The 17,268-nt window shown below is 56.5% G+C and overlaps 6 protein-coding genes across 6 annotated transcripts; 3 read left to right on the forward strand and 3 right to left on the reverse strand.

Annotated features, from left to right (window-relative positions):
* Positions 1–1,536: 1,536 nt before the first annotated feature.
* Positions 1,537–2,011, forward strand: B0I36DRAFT_329093 (uncharacterized protein). Its single transcript, XM_046154677.1, has one exon. It carries the CDS (start codon positions 1,591–1,593, stop codon positions 1,948–1,950), a length of 360 nt encoding a protein of 119 aa, XP_046008984.1. The 5' UTR covers positions 1,537–1,590; the 3' UTR covers positions 1,951–2,011.
* Positions 2,012–2,888: 877 nt separating this feature from the next.
* On the forward strand, positions 2,889–4,025 carry B0I36DRAFT_249156 (uncharacterized protein; the record flags this gene model as incomplete). The annotated part of the gene is made up of 4 exons (XM_046150452.1): positions 2,889–3,146; positions 3,243–3,380; positions 3,477–3,668; positions 3,705–4,025. The coding sequence occupies 4 exons, from the start codon at positions 2,889–2,891 to the stop codon at positions 4,023–4,025; spliced, it is 909 nt and encodes a 302-aa protein (XP_046008985.1).
* A 291-nt stretch (positions 4,026–4,316) lies between these two features.
* On the reverse strand, positions 4,317–5,898 carry B0I36DRAFT_249088 (FAD binding domain-containing protein; the record flags this gene model as incomplete). Its single annotated transcript, XM_046150445.1, has 2 exons — positions 4,317–5,341; positions 5,403–5,898. The coding sequence occupies 2 exons, from the start codon at positions 5,896–5,898 to the stop codon at positions 4,317–4,319; spliced, it is 1,521 nt and encodes a 506-aa protein (XP_046008986.1).
* Positions 5,899–7,587: 1,689 nt separating this feature from the next.
* Positions 7,588–8,784, reverse strand: B0I36DRAFT_249549 (GHMP kinase; the record flags this gene model as incomplete). Its single annotated transcript, XM_046150485.1, has 3 exons — positions 7,588–7,926; positions 8,012–8,310; positions 8,373–8,784. The coding sequence occupies 3 exons, from the start codon at positions 8,782–8,784 to the stop codon at positions 7,588–7,590; spliced, it is 1,050 nt and encodes a 349-aa protein (XP_046008987.1).
* Positions 8,785–9,690: 906 nt separating this feature from the next.
* B0I36DRAFT_329097 (uncharacterized protein) lies at positions 9,691–11,553 on the forward strand. Its single transcript, XM_046154678.1, has one exon. It carries the CDS (start codon positions 9,700–9,702, stop codon positions 11,323–11,325), a length of 1,626 nt encoding a protein of 541 aa, XP_046008988.1. The 5' UTR covers positions 9,691–9,699; the 3' UTR covers positions 11,326–11,553.
* Positions 11,554–11,716: 163 nt separating this feature from the next.
* B0I36DRAFT_249399 (cell division control protein) lies at positions 11,717–16,807 on the reverse strand (the record flags this gene model as incomplete). Its single annotated transcript, XM_046150472.1, has 10 exons — positions 11,717–12,881; positions 12,938–13,394; positions 13,450–14,566; positions 14,619–15,112; positions 15,176–15,548; positions 15,606–16,044; positions 16,107–16,171; positions 16,242–16,271; positions 16,327–16,461; positions 16,592–16,807. The coding sequence occupies 10 exons, from the start codon at positions 16,805–16,807 to the stop codon at positions 11,717–11,719; spliced, it is 4,491 nt and encodes a 1,496-aa protein (XP_046008989.1).
* Positions 16,808–17,268: the final 461 nt, after the last annotated feature.

Genomic DNA, 17,268 nt, shown 5'->3' on the forward strand with positions numbered 1-17,268 from the left:
GAAGCTAAGCCCAGCCAAGCATCGTTCTCTGAGTCGGGTCGAGTAAGTAGAGAGGAAAAGCGAAAGCTTGGTTTGCCTGTAAATCCGGCTCAAGCTTTCAGTAGGAGCTTGGCAGGCAGGCCTGGCCTGGCTGGCGGGGATCAGACCAGACGAAACAGCGTCGTCAGTGGGCTGGAAAGAAGTACGTAACGTATGCTTCGCCGTACGGGCGGGAGGCGGGCCACCCGGCTGCCCAGATCGGGGTGGGTTGCCCGGAGGAAAAAGGTCGCAACCTTAATTGCCGTACTTTGGCGGGTGGGTGACCGCGTAAGCTTTCGTGTGTTAGCGCTGTGGGTGGTGATGGTTGCTGCGGCTGCGGGCGACAATACGTAGCCCCAGCGGTAGGAGCCGACGGGTCCGCTGGCTGGTGCTAACGGGGGCTGGTTCCTCGTGTTTGGGCGGTCGTGGGATGAGGCGAGGCGGGCTGGTTACGTTGCTTTGCTGCGGGATGACGACTGCAGGTTGTTGCCCGCGGGGGTTGGATGGGGAAAGCGCTAATGCGAGTCCTGGATCAGGATTGAAAAGAAATCGATGAGAAGAAGGCTCAGTTGCAGTCAGCAAGCAGAGAATGAGTAATGTAGGCCCAGTCGGTCTGTCTAGCTCGTCCCATGTGTTGTCAATCTTGGAGGTGGTGATGGCGTAATCCTGAAAACTGAGCTCATCCTGATGAGTGACCGTCCAGAAGTCGCTGTCAAGAATGCGGCCACATGGATCTGCAAAGGAAGATGACTGCAGGTTGCAGAGCCGGGAATAAAATCCCATTCGTCTCTCTTTGTGCACCCGCATCGGCCTTACACCAGCACGGAAGAATGCCATTGCCAGTGTTGGGGACGTACGGGTAAATTCCTGAGAGTGTGTGGCACATGGACAAGAGACCCTGATGCAGCTGCAAACATGGTTGCGAGGACACCAAGGGTCGTTGCTGAGCGCAACCCCAGCCGAGACATTCGTGTCTTGTCGTCTGGCCTGCTTTGCCTGTGAGACGTCTCTCGCTGGGACCAGGCGCTTGGCATTCGAGAAATGCCCAAATCCGGCAGGCGGGGCACCTCCGGGCTGAGGCGGTCTCAGTTCAGCGTGCGTCCAGCAATCCCTTGGATCAGCCAGACAAAGCTGTGGTGTTATTCTCCCGGCATCTGGGTGGGCCGTTTGCGTGGACCAAGACCGTCTGGCTCGCATGAAATGTCCCTCGCGGGTCCTTGAACATGTCCACGTGGATTCTTTGCTGGTTGTGGAGATGCAAGGCCAAGATCGAGTCGGCCATGCCATGCATGCCAAGAAATCTCCAGGCCTTGGGTTGGAAGCTTAACTGAATTCTTGACAGGCATCCCGGTCATGACCGTATCTTGAAGTCCATCCGATCCCATGACAGGCCAATGGTTCAAACGGTGTAGAACAATACCTTAACAAGACCATGACAAGCGTCACAATTGAACGCACCTCAGTTCCACTATGTGCTACATGGTGGGCCGCTAAATGCAGGCCTACGAGTGGTCCTAGGCGTAGGCAACGATTGACTCGTAGACGGCAAGTTTTCGAAACAGCACAGGCTGAATGTTTATAGTGCGGCTCTTCAATGTCCGCCGTCTGATACCTTCGTTACAGACAGCTGCCCTGACCTCATCTGTCCTTGCCGACCCCCCCAAGATCAGCCGTGACCACGCCCTTCTCACAGACAGCCTCGACGGCCTCAAGAAGCTTGTTTCCGGGATCTTCCCTCCCTATCTGTCTGAGCCGAGAGTCTGCGCCAATGCCCTTAACACGGTGATTGCGGCGCCGATGAAACTCGAGGCCAATGCCGTCTGGCGGGGTTGGATGCAATGGAGAAATTGGACTCTGGCTGGGCTATGGAGGCCCATTTCAATGATGCTGGACAAATGCGGTAGTGTGAGGAGTTGGACCGACGAAAGCTAACAGGCACGGGGCGAATTCCAGTCTCTCAATATTGCGCATTTCTTGCAAGCAGTGTTAGGACTTGTCAGGGTTGTCAAAAGCGATGAGGTCTTGTGTTGGAGCAACAAAGACTTGGGGTTTGCGGGGTTGCTCAAGAACCCCATGCTTGGCTGGTCGTGGTGAGTTGGAGCAGCAACCCTTGCAAGTTTGTCCAGCACGGTTCCTGATGAGTCGAAGCAGCTCAAGTTATTTTAGGCCGTGCGCTTCGTTGAAAGGGTGGACCGATTGATCCATTGCCCAGAGCGAGTTTCCACTTGGGACAAGAACATGTGATCATGTAATATCGCCCAGACGTGCGGGTCTCCATGACGGAATTCCAACATGAACTGGGATGAGGACAAGACCAGTCTGGGGCGGGCGGGTCGCGCCCTGCCTGCAGCTGGTGCCTGGCGCTGATCGACTGGGGCGCCACAAGGCTGGACCCAGTGGTTCCAGGGGCCGAGCCAGCGAATGACAAGTCAGAGAAACTGACAGATAGCCCCTGGCAACAGGCTGACACTTTTTGGAAGAGTCATTGCCTGTCATGCCCATTGGAGGGAGAGAAACGGCACCAGGTTATTGTTCGTTCGGTTCAGCTGCTTCTTTTTGTTTTCGAAGCGACCTGCAAAATAACAGCCATATCAAAAACAGCTGCCTGCTCGGCGTGGATGCCTGGCGTCCAGGCATATTATGACACCGCCACCCCGTAGAACTATACCTGACATGCCAGGCAATTGCTGACAATAAACACAGCCCGCACACCCATCAGCTTTCTACAGCAGGATTCCAGTATCAAGCGTATACAAACACACCACCTTTCACCCAAATCCTCTATTCCACCTTGCCAAAGAACGGCAGCCATGTTCCGCAAAGCCAAGGCCCACAAGACCGTCTCCCAGACACCCCCTCCAAAGCCCACGATGAGCCACCACCAGCCAGTCCAAGTCACCTATGCGTCCAAGCAAGTCGACATCCCCGACGGCTTCCTCGTGAAGCCCGCACCCGACAGCAAGCCCATCACCTTCAAGCAGATGGACTGGGCGGAGACGGTCCTGCCGGAGTACGCGGGCGCCTACGCCGTCGTGCTGGACAATGTCCTCAGCCCGTCCGAGTGCAAGATGCTCCTCGCCCTCGCCGAGAAGAGCGTGCCAGAGGAGGACAGGGTCCCCGAGACTCTGGTGACCAGCACTGAAAATTCAGCTAGCTCCTCGTCACCATCACCCTCACCAGATGCCGCCGCTGCCGCCGCAGCCACCGCCACTTCGACAGAAAAGCTGACTTCCTGGCGCCCGGCAATGGTCAACATCGGCGGGGGCTACGAGATCCTCGAGCCAACCTACCGCAACTCGGACCGCATAGTCTGGGACCACCAGGAGCTCATGAACCGGCTATGGGACAACCGTCTGTCCAAAGTCCCGCAGATCTCCTCCTTTCCCTCCTCCTCCTCCACCTCCGCATCACCATCACCATCATCAACATCGCCATCACCACTACTCTCATTCACCCAGGGCTCCCTCCTGGGATACCCTCCCCCTACACACTGGGACCACGTCCAGCGCAAGTACATCCCCGACGACCCGGCCACGGTCCCGCGGTGGGACTTTGTCCGGATGAACAAGCGCATGCGCTTCCTGCGCTACGGACCGGGCCAGTTCTTCCGCGCCCACTGCGACGGGGCGTACACTGAGCGGGATGCCGAGGTATTTCTAGACGGTAGCGGCAGTGTTCCTCCCGAGACGGTGGACCTGACGACACACTTTACCCTGCAGCTGTACCTGAACGACTCACACGGTGCGGCTCTGGAGAAGGGACGACATACCAATAACAGTGACGAGGCAGAGACTGGCGGCGGCGGCGGCGGGCTTGTAGGCGGCGCGACGTCGTTCCTCTCCAACGACGAGACCCGGAAGATCGACGTACACCCCAGGGCCGGCAGGGTCCTCATATTCCAGCACAAGCGGCTGTACCACGCGGGCGATGATGTGCTGCAGGGTGTCAAGTACGCGATGAGGGCGGAGCTGATGTACAGAAGAGTTGTGCCACAGGAGAGTGGGTGATGCTTGAGGATTTTGAATTTTGCTATCTAAGGTTTCCATAGAATAGCTGAAAGCTAAGGAAAAAGAAGAGGAGGAGGAGGAGGCATGCGGTCCAGCCGGGAAGGGACAGCAGCATCACAGCGTTGGTTGATGCCGCGGATTATCAAATAGCCGCGTGTGTAATACCCAAATGCTATAAACACGATGCTGGCCCCAAAGTAAATGCATGCTGAAGCTCAGTCGAAGGCTATACACATCAGAACAAAATGTAAAATAAAAAAGGAGGGTGAGTAACTCGCACTCGTCCAGACTTCAGAGATCAATCTTGAAGCCGCCGGTACGATCGCGCCACAAGCCCTGAGGGTCCAGCTCGGCCCGCACCTTCTGCGCGAGGGCCTTCTTCTCGGGCCGCAGTCGGCCGTAGTAGTCCTGCGGGTAGAAGCAGTCGTTCTGGAACAGCGGGAGGTAGCCCTGCGGCATGAGCCCCGCGGCCGTGGCGTTGTCCGCGACGTTGCGGATGCCGGTGTACGTCTCGCGCATGATGGCGTCGACCTTGGGGTAGTCGCTGTTAAACAGGAAGCTGTAGTCGAGCTCGACGATCATGCGGTCGATCGAGTCGTCCAGGTCCAGCATGTCGCCCCCAGCGTGCGTCTTGGCCACTCTCGTGAGCATCTTGGGCATCGGCTGGAACGCGATGCTCGCAATCAGGCCCGGGACCAGCTTGACCTTGTTGCTCACCTCAACCCAGAGGTCGTACACGGATTGCATGACTGCGTCGCCTTCCGTGCCAGAAGGGCCCGCGGGAGGGAGGGCAATGGTCTCGGTGCCGATGGTGTACACGCTGCCCTTGACGACCGCCCAATTATTGCCAGAGAGCAGGCTGTGCATGGACTGCGTCTTGCAGGTGTTGATGCTGGCTCCAGCGTTGATGAAGCGGTCGAATAGACCCGCAGGGGGCTCTGGTCCATTGTAGTACAGGAACATGATCCATAGATCGACCAGCGTGCCCAGTGTGCGCTCGGCCGTCATGATGATGCCAGCCTTCTCGTCGGGATAGTTCTCGGTGAAGTCACGGAGCGCGGAGAGGAGGTTGACCGTGATGTTCGGAGTGGCAGTGAAGACGAGGCTTCCGCCCCAGACATCACCCTGAGGGTAGGCCTTGACAAGGTACGATGTGACAATGCCGTAGTTGTTGCCGCCGGTGGTCAGGGCCGTGTAGATGTTCGGGTGGTTATCGGGGGTGATCTTGACAATCGTCGAGTTGGCCAGAACGACCGTGTATTCGAGGACTTGGTTGGCTGCCCAGCCGTACTCGGTGCTCATGAAGCTGAGACCGCCTATGTGTCGTTCGAGTTAGTCTCTCAGCCCTGCTATCGTGTGGTGCTCATCATGTCTTACCACCAAGCAGGTAGCCTCCAACACCGACGTTTCCAATACGCCCTCCAACAACCGTGTACCCCGAACCATCCAGAGCACCAGAGACTTCATCCCAGCGGTTGCCAGGCCCGATGCGGACTGTTTCTGTGGCCCGATCAAAGACGACCTCGTTGAGTTTCTTGGTCGAGATCAACGGTCCGCCATCGACACTCGCAAAGTAGTTGTTGGGATTGTGCCCGCCCGACTTGATGGCAAAAGTCTCGTTGTTCTCGCGCAGGATCGAAACAATGGCCGCGACCTCATCTGCGTTTTGCGGAGTCAGGATACACTTTGGCTTGAGAGCACCCGATGCTGTCGACCAGTACTCGGTCTGCTCTCTTGTGTAGTCGATGGAAAAGCGGTTCCAAATGGAGATTTTCGTCTGGGCCTGGACGAGGTCGCAGGTACTCTGTTGAGAGACGACTGTAGTGGCCAGCAGAGCTACTGCAGGTAGCAGCTGGTTTAGTTTGGCCAACATGTCGTAGAGGATTCTACTTTTGAGCAGTAGCTGAAGCCGGTAAAGCTCTCGGGTACAGACTTTTCGACAACGAGCACCGGTGGTTCAGGTGAAACTGAGCTACCTCCCAAACAGCAACAAGGACTTGACGGCTCCTCGGCAGTGGTGAAAGCCAACTTTATATCGGCCATGCTGCATGATGCCTTCTGTGGCATCTAGATAGTGACTTACCACTGGCTGGGACATTTCTAAGTGACAAGGATCATGCATGTCAGTACCACTGCGGGCCACGCTGTTCCGTTGTCGCTTAGACGCTATATGAAGGCACGCTGCCGCTCCACTACTGCTACCAAACACTGGTTCAAGAGTGGTGCCATCCGAGCGGCTCCGCGGTTTTATTAAGCCTGTGTTGAGTCCAGGGATACCGGCACGAAGCGGAGCATGACCACCAGCTGTGATCGACCGGAGCGCCTACGATTGGGCAGCAACACTTCTGCTCCGAGCATTGGCTGCTCCTCATCGCATTGGCATGCTTCTGTGAGTGTCGAGCCCTGACGAGGAGCATTCCTGATGAAGCGGTAGCGCGTGTCCGTTCGAATGAGGCTGAGGTACACAGCCCATGCCGCTGTGAAAGATGACTGCCCGCTAGTCAATGCGAGTGACGGCTTCCTTACTTTCGCAACGAGTTACTGCAGGCAGTACTGGCATGCGAGCAAGAGGAAGGCAAATTCGGGTGACTGGGCCTCGGCCGATGCTAGTCAAGGTGGAGATGGGCCTAGAGGGTATGCGGCACATGCAGACCCCTGCCTGTCACTTAAGATCCGAGATAGTATACATTCTTGCAAGGATGAGCCGATGACGACAGGCCAGGGCAGGAGCTTTGACGGCACCAGGCAATTCAAAGTCAGATGTTTGTCTCCGAGTCAGGTCCCTGGTGGTCAGGTTCAATCATATAAAGTCCCGTGCCCGTGCAACTCTGGCTGCGGCTGAATGGCAGCTTGGCCCATACTGCACGGTCAAAGAGCGGATTAGCTGGCACTTATGCCCGGGTCCTGAAACGGCCAGCAGAAAAAACAATCCACAGGCGCCGGGCAACCGTCTGTGCAACAAGTCATCGCAAGCTCGGCCTGAGTTCGTCCAGTTTCGGTCTGGGATTGCGATTGGAGTACTGCCAGCTTTCTCGTGTATGCGAGCTCGGATTGCCCCATCTCGATTCGCTTCTTTCAGCTCCAGATGTGTCACGATCGCCGCCCCCACTCTGTTACAAGGCCTCCCGTTGTCTTCAATGCTTAAAGCGGCAGCTGTCCCAGAAGCAGGCCGGCTTCACCACGTGGACAGCTCTCGCTTTTGCTGACGCTACACAGAACGCACACAAACTTCCACAAGCAGACATTGAACATGTATCAAGCATGTGTTCATGCTTGGGACGGAGGTATCGTGAGTGGATCGCACGGAAAAATGTCCCCTGAATATTGCGCTGTCGTGGGATGACCCCGGCATCTCTATGCGGATGGTGGGACTCGCACGAGGTGGCAATCGCAACGGTGACCAATCAGCGGTTGAGAGCCTGGAGCCCGGAGTTGCGTGATTGGCATGAACGTCTGATAAGGCTCGTGAGATGCTGGGTATCTTGTTTACTGTTTTCCTTTTCCTTGACTATTGCACTAATTGCACGCTGTCTTGTTTCAGCGTTGGTGCAGACCTGGCAGTTTACCGACTGACCGTGGTGCCCTCAGCAGGCTGCAAGAGCAGCCACCTGCAGCTGATGTTCTGTTTACGGAAGCGCCCAATGATATTCTCTGCAATCTCCTCAAAATTCTCCGTAGCCAGCGCGAGAATGGTAGGGCCAGCACCCGAGAGACAAACACCGAGCAGGCCTTTCTGAGTCGCAGGCGACATGGACTCTACGATTTCGCCCAGGCCAGGGATCAAGGTCTGGCGGTACTGCTGGTGTAGCTTGTCTTGCATAGCAAGGTAAATAAGATCTGGGTCAGGGGGCGACTGGCCCAATGCGACGGGAAGCAGGGCAATGCGTTGCAGGTTGAAAGTCTTCATGTGATAGCAGGTCAGTATCTTATCTCTTGACAGCATGGGTACAACGCCCAGAGAGCCGGGCTCGCTACAGAAGACTTACCACATCCTGTCGGGGGTATTCTTTGGGCAAGACCTCGCGAGCCTTGGCGGTGGGAACCTCGAACTCTGGGATGATGGCAACAGCCTTGATTTCCTTGGCCCAGGGGAACTTGATGTGGTGACCGATGCCGATCGGGGGTTCCGGAGGTTGTTTGCCTGTATCCTCTCCGCCAGCAGGGGCAGGGAGGACCTCACTCAGCGGGATCTCGACCCGGGCAACATCCTCCGGGCTGAGAGGCTTGAGGTATGTACCCACGAAGCCGCCAAAGAGCGCGGCGCCGACATTGTCTGGATGCCGCTCTGTTCATATCCGGGAGTATCAGCACGTTTGCCATTGAGCCAAGGTTGACCGAGGAACGTACCAATCATGAGGCAGAAGTCAAACAAACGCTCGTCGGTGAGGTGATGCAGGCCGCCGACCTCCTTGCCGAGCATGGCACCAGCAACGACGGCTGCTCCCGAGGAGCCGAGCCCACGGCCCAATGGGATTGGGTTGACCACGTGGACATGCGTCTCGACGGGGAACGCGCGCTGGTCGTGGCAGCGAAGAACGTAGAGGGCTACTCTGGTGATGAGATTGGACTCTGGGTCAAGAGGCACGTCGCCTTCGCCCTCATAGGTGATGCGGCAGTTGAGAGGCAGGTCTGAGGACTTCTTTGAGCGATCAATGGTGACTCGCAGCTCAAGATACATGGAGAGGGCGAGGCCGATGACATCGAAGCCGGGGCCGATGTTGGCCGAGGTGCAGGGTGTCTTGATGGTGAAGGTCTCCATGGTTACGGGAGGGGACCGTGCCGGTCAGCTGGACAGAAGGGCGGGGTTGAAAATGGCAGAGGGCTTTACTAGAGCTCAGCGAGGCAAGCTGAAGTGAGCGAGGTCGTGCAATATCGTGAGAACAAACCTCGTGTAAACGGCTCAGCCAATCGCAAAGTGAAGTGAGTGGCTGGAAGAATTTGAGCTGCGATTGGGATGAGGCGGGCCGATGCCGGACGGTGGGGGCTGACAGGGCAGAGGGGCAGGCGCGCGCTCTGAGACATGTCGATCCAGACGGTCCCAGTATTCTCCAGAGTCTGGTCTAGCGTGCTGCTCAGTGGCTGCCGTGTTGGGTTGATCCCTTGCAGCAGGGCGTGTCAGGGAAGCGCATGCATCTCGAAGAAGGCTACGGGACAAGATGATGACGCGAGGGCAGAGCATCGCTAATTCGATGCCTGGACAGTTGTGGATGGACGAGGCAGGCACCTGAGCTGGACGCGGCGAGGCGGCTCACTCATTGGCCATGACAGCACAGCTCTGCTGCATCCCCCAGCGTGGCTCGTCGAGCGTCAGCATTGCAATCGGCCCATGGCAAGCATCTGCCTGCCAGCCCGAGTCGCCTACTGCTGGATCCGAGGCATCGTAACGAACAAGGCAGCATCCATGACAATGTAAAAGAACGGGCCGCGTCCCGAATGACATGCTGCGCCTCTGACTTGGAAGACGACTTTGCCGACTGCGTGCGGCTCAAGCAATATCAAACGGCTGACAGCTCCTCGTGGGCGCCACCGTAGCGTATCAGCACTCGACGATCCCCCAAGCAAGCAAGAAAGCAAGCGAGATTTCCTCCGCCTTCCAATGGCTGCCGCCGCTCGCATCCCGTCTAGCCTTTTGGATCTGCCAAATGAGCTTCTGCACGAGGTTGCCCGGCACGCCATGCCCGAGAGCTTCGAGGCTTTCCTGCTAACCTGCCGGACGTTGCACGACTGCGCCAAGCCACTCGTGCCGCTCTATAAGTCCCGGCGGGCGGCATATTCCACCCTAGAGGTTGACGCGCGCACAGATCGCAGAGGCATCCTGCTTTGTCTGGACCGCATCGCCCAGAATCCAGACGTGGCCCGATATGCGACCACGGCCAACCTTAGCTTTGTTGCCACGACCACAAAGGCCTGCCGGCCCAGCCGTGCTTTGAGGCAGACGACCCCGTTTCTCGAGTTCGACCGTCTCAAGGATGACCACGAGGCTCTGTGTGACATTGAAATGCTCATCGAGCGGTCTCCGTGCTTGCGAGCTGCTGGCATCGACACCAATGCCTGGGGCCGGCAGATGCTGGACCCCATCTTCGACGTGCCCCAGGACCAGTGCGACTGCTCCTTCGAGTCGATCCAGAGCCAGGTTTTTATACTCTCCATGCTAAAAAATATCCGTACGTTGCGCATCGAAGTCGGCAGGACGCTTGCTGCAACGGCAGAACCCAATGGCCCTCAGGCGGCAGTACTTGCGGCCATCAAAGCCGCCCAAGCTCAGAATCCCTTTGACGCACCGCTTGGGCAGCTGAAGACGCTGCTCTCATTCCCGCCTGTCGACTACGATACTTGGAAGCATTTCGAAGCGATGAGGCTCTTCTTGACCATCCCCACCCTGACCGAGGTCTACGCCTCCAGCTTCCTCGCACTTGAAGGTCGCTCTCAGACCATATTCAGCTGGCCGCAGGCCATGCCCGTGCATCACAATCTACGCAGGATCGAGCTGGCCGCCTCATGTTTCGACGACATTGGCCTTGCTCCGCTACTCGCTGGCACGCCAGCACTCGAGACCTTCAAGTTCGGATACGCGATCAAGCATCACGGCCAGGGTTACGACTACAACCCGGCAGAAATGTTCGAGACGCTGAGGGAGCACGTCGGCGGCCATCTGAAGCACCTCGCCATGACTCTGGAGCCTCACTTCTTCGGGACCATCGTGAACGGGGTTGTGGACCTGCACGGCTTCACCAGCCTCGAGTCCCTCGAGATCGACTACCGCATGTTCTACGGACCTTCGATAGAATCGGGCGAGCGCAACGGCAGTACGGATCCGACCCTGCCGAAAGACGGGCGAGGCGCCATCTGGACTCCCTCGAACATCCCACCGCTGACCGAGATCCTGCCCCCACAACTCCAGAAGCTCGAGGTCTTTCTCGGCGAGTCCCCCTCTGCAGGCTCCGGGGACAGATTCGACCAGGACGCCAGCCTGCGCGCGCTCTTCAGCATCCCCGACATCGACGACCTCAGCTCCCTGACTACGTCAAGCGTCGAGGCCAGTCCAGCCACTGCCACTGCCGCTGCCAGAGAGGGGCCGTTTGCCAGTCTGCCAGCCGCCTCCTGCACGATCCGCTGCGTCAACAGGACCCTCACCGCCGAGCGGCCCGGCGACGTGTTTGACCTGCGCCAGGGCTGGACGAAGCCGGACCAGATCAGGACGTACCTCGAGGCCGGGGGCGTGACGGTGCACGTAAACAGCCCCGAGGACCCCACGTGGGTGTGCGAGATGAAGGAGCGGTTCAAGATCGAGACTTGGTAGTACTAGTCCGGACAGAAGAGCGGCGAGCTTGGGGGGAGCGTTCGTAGTTGTGGTAGTAAAGGCGCAAGCCCGAAAGACAAACCGCGCGTTTTGTCTCTGGTGCAAACCGGACGGGTCTACCTGAGCTGGCAAGGCTCTACCAGGATGAGCCGGACATAATGTTCATGTATCACATGCACGCAGTATACCGCATGGAAGAAGGTATCATCACGTCTGTAAAGCCCATACTTGACATGTATGGCGTGGTTCATATTCATGTTCGTTTCTATAAATCATTCCAAACCAGCAGGCTCGAGTCCTTCGTGCAGCTTCGTGTAGCTTCGCTCCATCACGCGAGTTTACTCCCTGCATGCCAGGGCCAAGTGATGTGTCAAGGGACCTTGGCCTCCTCTCAAGACCCCCATCGCCGGGAATCGCTCGGCGCACGCGTCCGTCGTTTGCCAGCACTACCACCTCCACCGCTGCCACCACTAACGCCACTACCGGCTAGATACCCGCTCGACGATGGGCGCGAGGATGACGATGGGCGCGAGCTTGACGAGGATGCGGTCGACGATGCAGCGCTGTTGAGGGTACCGGGGTCACCAGTCCTAAATGGCAGATCCGTGTTGATCGCGGGCGTCCGGGAACTGCCCGCGGTGCTGGAGGCTGAGGACATCATTAGGAACGATGGCCGCCCGTCGCTGGAGGCGGTGTTGTCCTTGTTGCCCGATAGCCCTCCTTCACTGCGGGAGCCGAGGCCGGCGCTGCTGAGGCTCGGCCGAGAAGGATTGTAAATGTTGGAATTGCGTGACAGGCGGCTCCGGTGGCCAGGCGAGTGCGTCACGACGGCTATCTCGCCGCTTACTCGCCGAGGAATCGAACTTACGGGGATTCCTGACCCGTCCCTGCTCCTTGGGCGGTACAGGGCTGCGTCCCGATCATGCGTCATGGCTACGGCAGATCGCTTCGGACTAGAGGCAACCTCGATAAACGTTGAAGATTGGGTAGGCAGCGAAGGCCTGTGAGAATGTGTAGGAGTAAGAGGAACACTGTTGGCAGACTGCAAAGAAGGTGGTGTATATATGCGTCTGGGACCGGAGCGCGACCGACTGGATCCTGCAGAGGAAGCACTGGACGCCGGTAGTGGCAGGCTGTTGTTCGGACTTCCGCCAATGCGCGAACGTACAAGTTCGCCTGCAAGGTTTCGTACGAGAACGGCTGGGTCTTTATCCGCTAGCGTTTGGATCTCGTCCAGAAGGCCTCGCAATTTCCTGTCCCTACCAGCAGAAAAGTAGTCGGCTTCTCGGGCGTCCAGAATGTTGCGAACCAAGCGGAGAAGGTTGAGCCGGACGACAGCCTTCTTGTGACCAAGCTTCTGGCCAAGTCCGCTGAACATTTCAGCCTTCGCCAACGAAGCGGCAAGCGATGGGGATAATCGTAGAGCCTTGAGCAGAGGTTCAAGAAGGTTGGGATCGAAGGCGTTGACCTTTGGTGTATTGAAGCAGGCTATTATGGCGCCCGTAAAATTGGCGTTCAGCAGGTAGCCCTCGACCTTTGCCGTCTCTTCTTGCAGCCTGTCTCTGCCTGTCAGTCACTAAGCACAAAACGATATCAAGGTGTAGTTGCTTACCACACGTAGATGGCATCAAGAGCAGTCACCTGCCAGTACTGGTCCGCAATGAGAGAGACATAGAAGTCGAGACCTCTGTTCTGCCACAGGAACCTGCGCCCTTTGCTCCCGGAATGCGCCATGTCGCACAAGATCGGCAGCGCGAATTCCTTCGGTGGTCTGTCGGTCTTCATGATCTTCATAAGCAGAGGAATGATGCCGTTGACCGCTGCATACTCCTGGCGGTCTTTGCTCAAACGACAGAGATTAAACATTGTGTTGAGAACTTGATTGGAGATCTCCCGGAAGTGGGGGTGTCCTTTCTTCATGCTGGTGCTGAGCAATTCAATAAGGAAATCTATTGCATCCGCTGAGTGGAGTGCTTCAAGAGTCGTTGAGAGCATAGACAAGTTCTTGATAAATTTGAGCATCGTGATCTGATGGGCTGGCGTCATGCGCCGGAGTGCTTTGAGAACGACTGTGCAGGTTTCTGTTAGCTTCTGACTTTGTTGATTTCGTTCGAATGAACTCACCCTTGAGGACTTGGCGATCCGCCACCATCTCCTTGACGTAGTTCTCCGCTTGAGAAAAGAGATAAAAGATATTCACTATCCGACCTTCGATCAACTCTGTTAACTCGTCCTCTGTGTCCTCATCGAGCACTCGCAAGAGAACCAATGCCAGAGGGTCCAAGATCTTGCTCCTTGAGAATATCCGGCAGAAATCGTTCTTTGGCGTCGGCCCCTGCAGCTCGAAGACGTTCCATATGCCGTTGACGCCAATCAAGACCAGGTCTCTTGCGCTGTCATAATCCTCGTCCAGGAACTCGACCAAGACATTCAGACCACCAGCACTAACGAACATTTGTAATGTCAGTGTTGAGGTCTGGTACATCTGCCTGACGAAAGCGGCGGCTTCGAGGCGGATTTCGATCGAGAACTGGCGAGCAGCGAACTTCGTGATGATGGGGATACCACCAACGAAGCAGAGATTCTCTTGAAGCTCCACGTCGTCCAGAATGATTGTGTTGACAACCTTCAAAAGCTGCAGAATCATCGGCTGCCGGCTCTTCACACTGCACGGCTCCAACACTTCCAGTATAGGAAGCAACCCGTGGGCGCTGATTATGAGGTCTTTGACCTCGGCGTTCTCCCACAGCATGGCGAGCAGGTCTTCCGAGAGGTACTCCAGTTTGTCCTCGCCCTCGGTCATCTTCATCGACCTAACCAGCTCCTCAATCTTCTCTGCGAGACGGGCATGTCTGTCTCTAGCGATATTGGCCTCGAGGTCCATCTCATCCCAGCCAGGATCCATGGATGCGAACGGGTCGTCCTCTTCCTCGTCTTCTGCTGCCCAGGAGCTGTTACTGATTCTGGAGAGGACCATGATATTTCCGTCCTCAGAGCTTTTGTCGCTCTCCTCCTTCTCTTGGAAGACACGGTCAGGTCCTAGGATATCTGAGAAGTCTTCTTCATCGTCTTCGGCGAATTTCTGAATCTCAATCGCGGACAGCGATCGTTCTAGAGGTCGGTCCGGAAGTATCGATGGCCGGGAGCTCGTCTGCCGCCGAAGACTACCAGTGGTAAGTCCTTGTGTTGACTTTGGTAATGTCGTCAAATCAGACGGGTGGAACAATTGAGGCGCATCCTGCTGCAATTGTCGTTAATATCAAGGAGATACTCTCGATTACGGCGATGCATACCTTCTTATGTTGCAGGACACTACCGCCAAAGATGTTGTCGTCGTCATCATCTCCGATAAGGTCCGAGTAATCCTCGATCGACTGCTCTCGGAACACTACATCAGGCCTGGCAGGTAGTTCAAATTTACCAACCAGAGATGACCTGAATTGTGACGACTTTTGGCGCTTATGCTCGTCAGCAGATCTTTTGCGTGGTGAAGACCTTGTGGGAGGTAGTGGCGCTTTCGCAGGCGATCGGGTCCGACTCGGCCGAATAGTCTTCTCCTGTGATTCTTCGTCCTGATATTGGTCGAATCTGCTCAAGTCTGTCATTTCATCGTCGTGCTCGGTTGGCCAATAGCCGGAAAAGTCTCGAGAACTATCAATAGACGCAAAGGCTTTTAAGCGATCTGCTGATAACATGCCGCCAAAGTGGTCTTGAGGTTTTATGTGAGGAAGTTGTAATGCCGTTGGCGAGATGGCGGTCGCGAAATCGTCGTCCCAGTTGTCATCGTCTGAGAAGGTCAGTTACAGCGCGTTGGACAAGCAATTGTGCTCAACACGTGAGCATAACTTACCTGCAGCTTCAGGTGCTGAAAAGTCCCCAGCGGAAGGCCTTGGCTTCGACAAAGAAAACGGGCCCTTCGCAGGCGTATTGGCACTGGACCGCAAAGGTTCTTGTGCGCCGAATCGTGCTGTTTGTTGCGAATGATGCAGCATGCCTCCGGGCTCCGAGCCAGTGGAGGAACGTAGATTGGACTCTGAAGAAGTGAGCGCCTTGTTCCATTGCTTCACTTCCTCGACGGCCTGATTGAAGTTGGACGGGGCTTTCGCGACAGGAGCATCGCTTCTCCGGCATCCGACTATCCAATTGTGCTTGAGCAGCTTCTTCGCAGAGACGCGCAGATTGGGGTCCTTTTGGAAACATTGCATGAGAAAATCGCGTGCCGCCTATGATCCCGTTAATTGTTCCGTTATTGAGAGCTTAACAAGACTGGTGGAACGTACCGAGGAAACGCCTTCCGGTAGCGGTGGGTGATCGTCGTTCACAATCGCAAACAGGGCTGGCATTGCCTGCAAGTGATGGTATGGAGGCTTTCCCTGTAGGAGTTCGATCACAGTGCAGCCCAAACTCCATATATCAGATGCCGGTGTGGCACCAGATAGCTCGATGATCTCGGGCGCCATCCAGTACGGTGTGCCCACGACCTGTGCCTCCTTGTCTGGTCCAGCCAGAGTACTAGTCGACACACCGAAATCCGCCAGCTTGACCTTTCCATCTTTTGTCGTTAAGATGTTGGCACCTTTAATATCACGGTGAATGACACCTTGATCATGGAGATAGTGGAGTCCTTGAAGCACCTGTGTCATGTAGACACCGACAAGGTTTTCTGGGAACTTGCCGTATGCTTTACATATCGAATGTAACGAGCCATTCTCGCAGTACCTGAAAATAATGATAAGCAAAGCATTTAAACGGTCATGTTGTACTTCAGGCTGGGAACTTACTCAAGGACAATGTTCAGACAATCGGTAGTCTTCACGAATCCGATGTATTTGACGATGTTGTCGTGCTAAAACTTGTCAGCACTTTGGCAGCAATCTGGCACAATTGAAGGCCATTGTCATTGGGGCTTTACTCACATTCAGATTCTTGAGCAAGTCGATTTCCGCCTGTAGCCCTCCGTCAGCACAGCTCTAGGACAACACGAGAACCAAGAGATCTCACCTCAATCATCCGCAGCTCGCTTTTCGGCAGGTTCACCAGTTTGATCTGCTTGACAGCCACTGCCTCGCCAGTGCCCCAGTGAATGGCCTTGTAGACGGAGCCGAATGCGCCCTTGCCTAAGCACTCGCCGAGCCGCTATGCATGACCCAAGCAAACAATATGTCAGCCTTTCATTGCCCAAAACCCCACGGATCCCCAAACCCTCCAATTCCACCCATTGTATAATAATGGCCACAAGCATGTGCCACACCGAGGGTACACATACGTAGTCCCGCAGGCCTGGGTCCTGCAAGGCTCTCTCCCGGCCATTGCTCTCCTTCCTCGGCGTATTTGGCGTGCGCTCGTGCCTCGGTGTCGCAGCGCCTGCACTGCCTCTCGATTCGCCGGTCGCATGCTGCTGCTGCTGGTTGTGGTATTGTCGCCCGCCCGGCTGCGACGAGCTCGACGGGTGCGAGCTGTGTGTCGAAGAAGCGGGTGCCATTGCCCGCAACGGGCGCTGCGTGGGAACAGCCTCCTCAGCGGTTCGCAGCGCGGATTGCGGGTGGCTCTGACAAGGGTTCGTCCAGGGTCGAGAAGTTGTGGGTGGTCGTCGGTCAGGAATTCGTGGCCATGTGCTCGTTCACTCGAGACGGCGTTGGCTTCGGTAAAGGGCCGCCTTCGGTCGTTTGTGCAGGTATCAGGAGCGAGGTCGGGCCGCAATGGGCGAGCATGGGCGTCGTCAGATCGTGAATCGTGTTGCTAGCGGGCGTGGAGCCTTGTAGGGCGAGGGCGGCACTCCTTCGCGGGGCAGAGCTGGTCAATCGCAGAGTCCAGTTGCTCACTTTGTTGGTCGGTTTAACTGGGAAAGAAGGGACAGACTTCCAGCCGGTAGTCCCCTGATCGATGGCAGGCGGCCAGCAGCGGAGTACGGGCGAGACAGGATTGCACTGTCACACATCGGCG

Source organism: Microdochium trichocladiopsis (genome assembly GCF_020744255.1).
Source record: "Microdochium trichocladiopsis strain MPI-CAGE-CH-0230 chromosome Unknown B0I36scaffold_8, whole genome shotgun sequence".
Classification (NCBI taxonomy): Eukaryota; Fungi; Ascomycota; class Sordariomycetes; order Xylariales; family Microdochiaceae; genus Microdochium; species Microdochium trichocladiopsis.

Coding starts and splice junctions, on each gene's coding strand:
- B0I36DRAFT_329093 (XM_046154677.1), top strand. CDS start 1,591: ATGTTTATAGTGCGGCTCTTCAATGTCCGCCGTCTGATACCTTCGTTA.
- B0I36DRAFT_329097 (XM_046154678.1), top strand. CDS start 9,700: ATGCCCGAGAGCTTCGAGGCTTTCCTGCTAACCTGCCGGACGTTGCAC.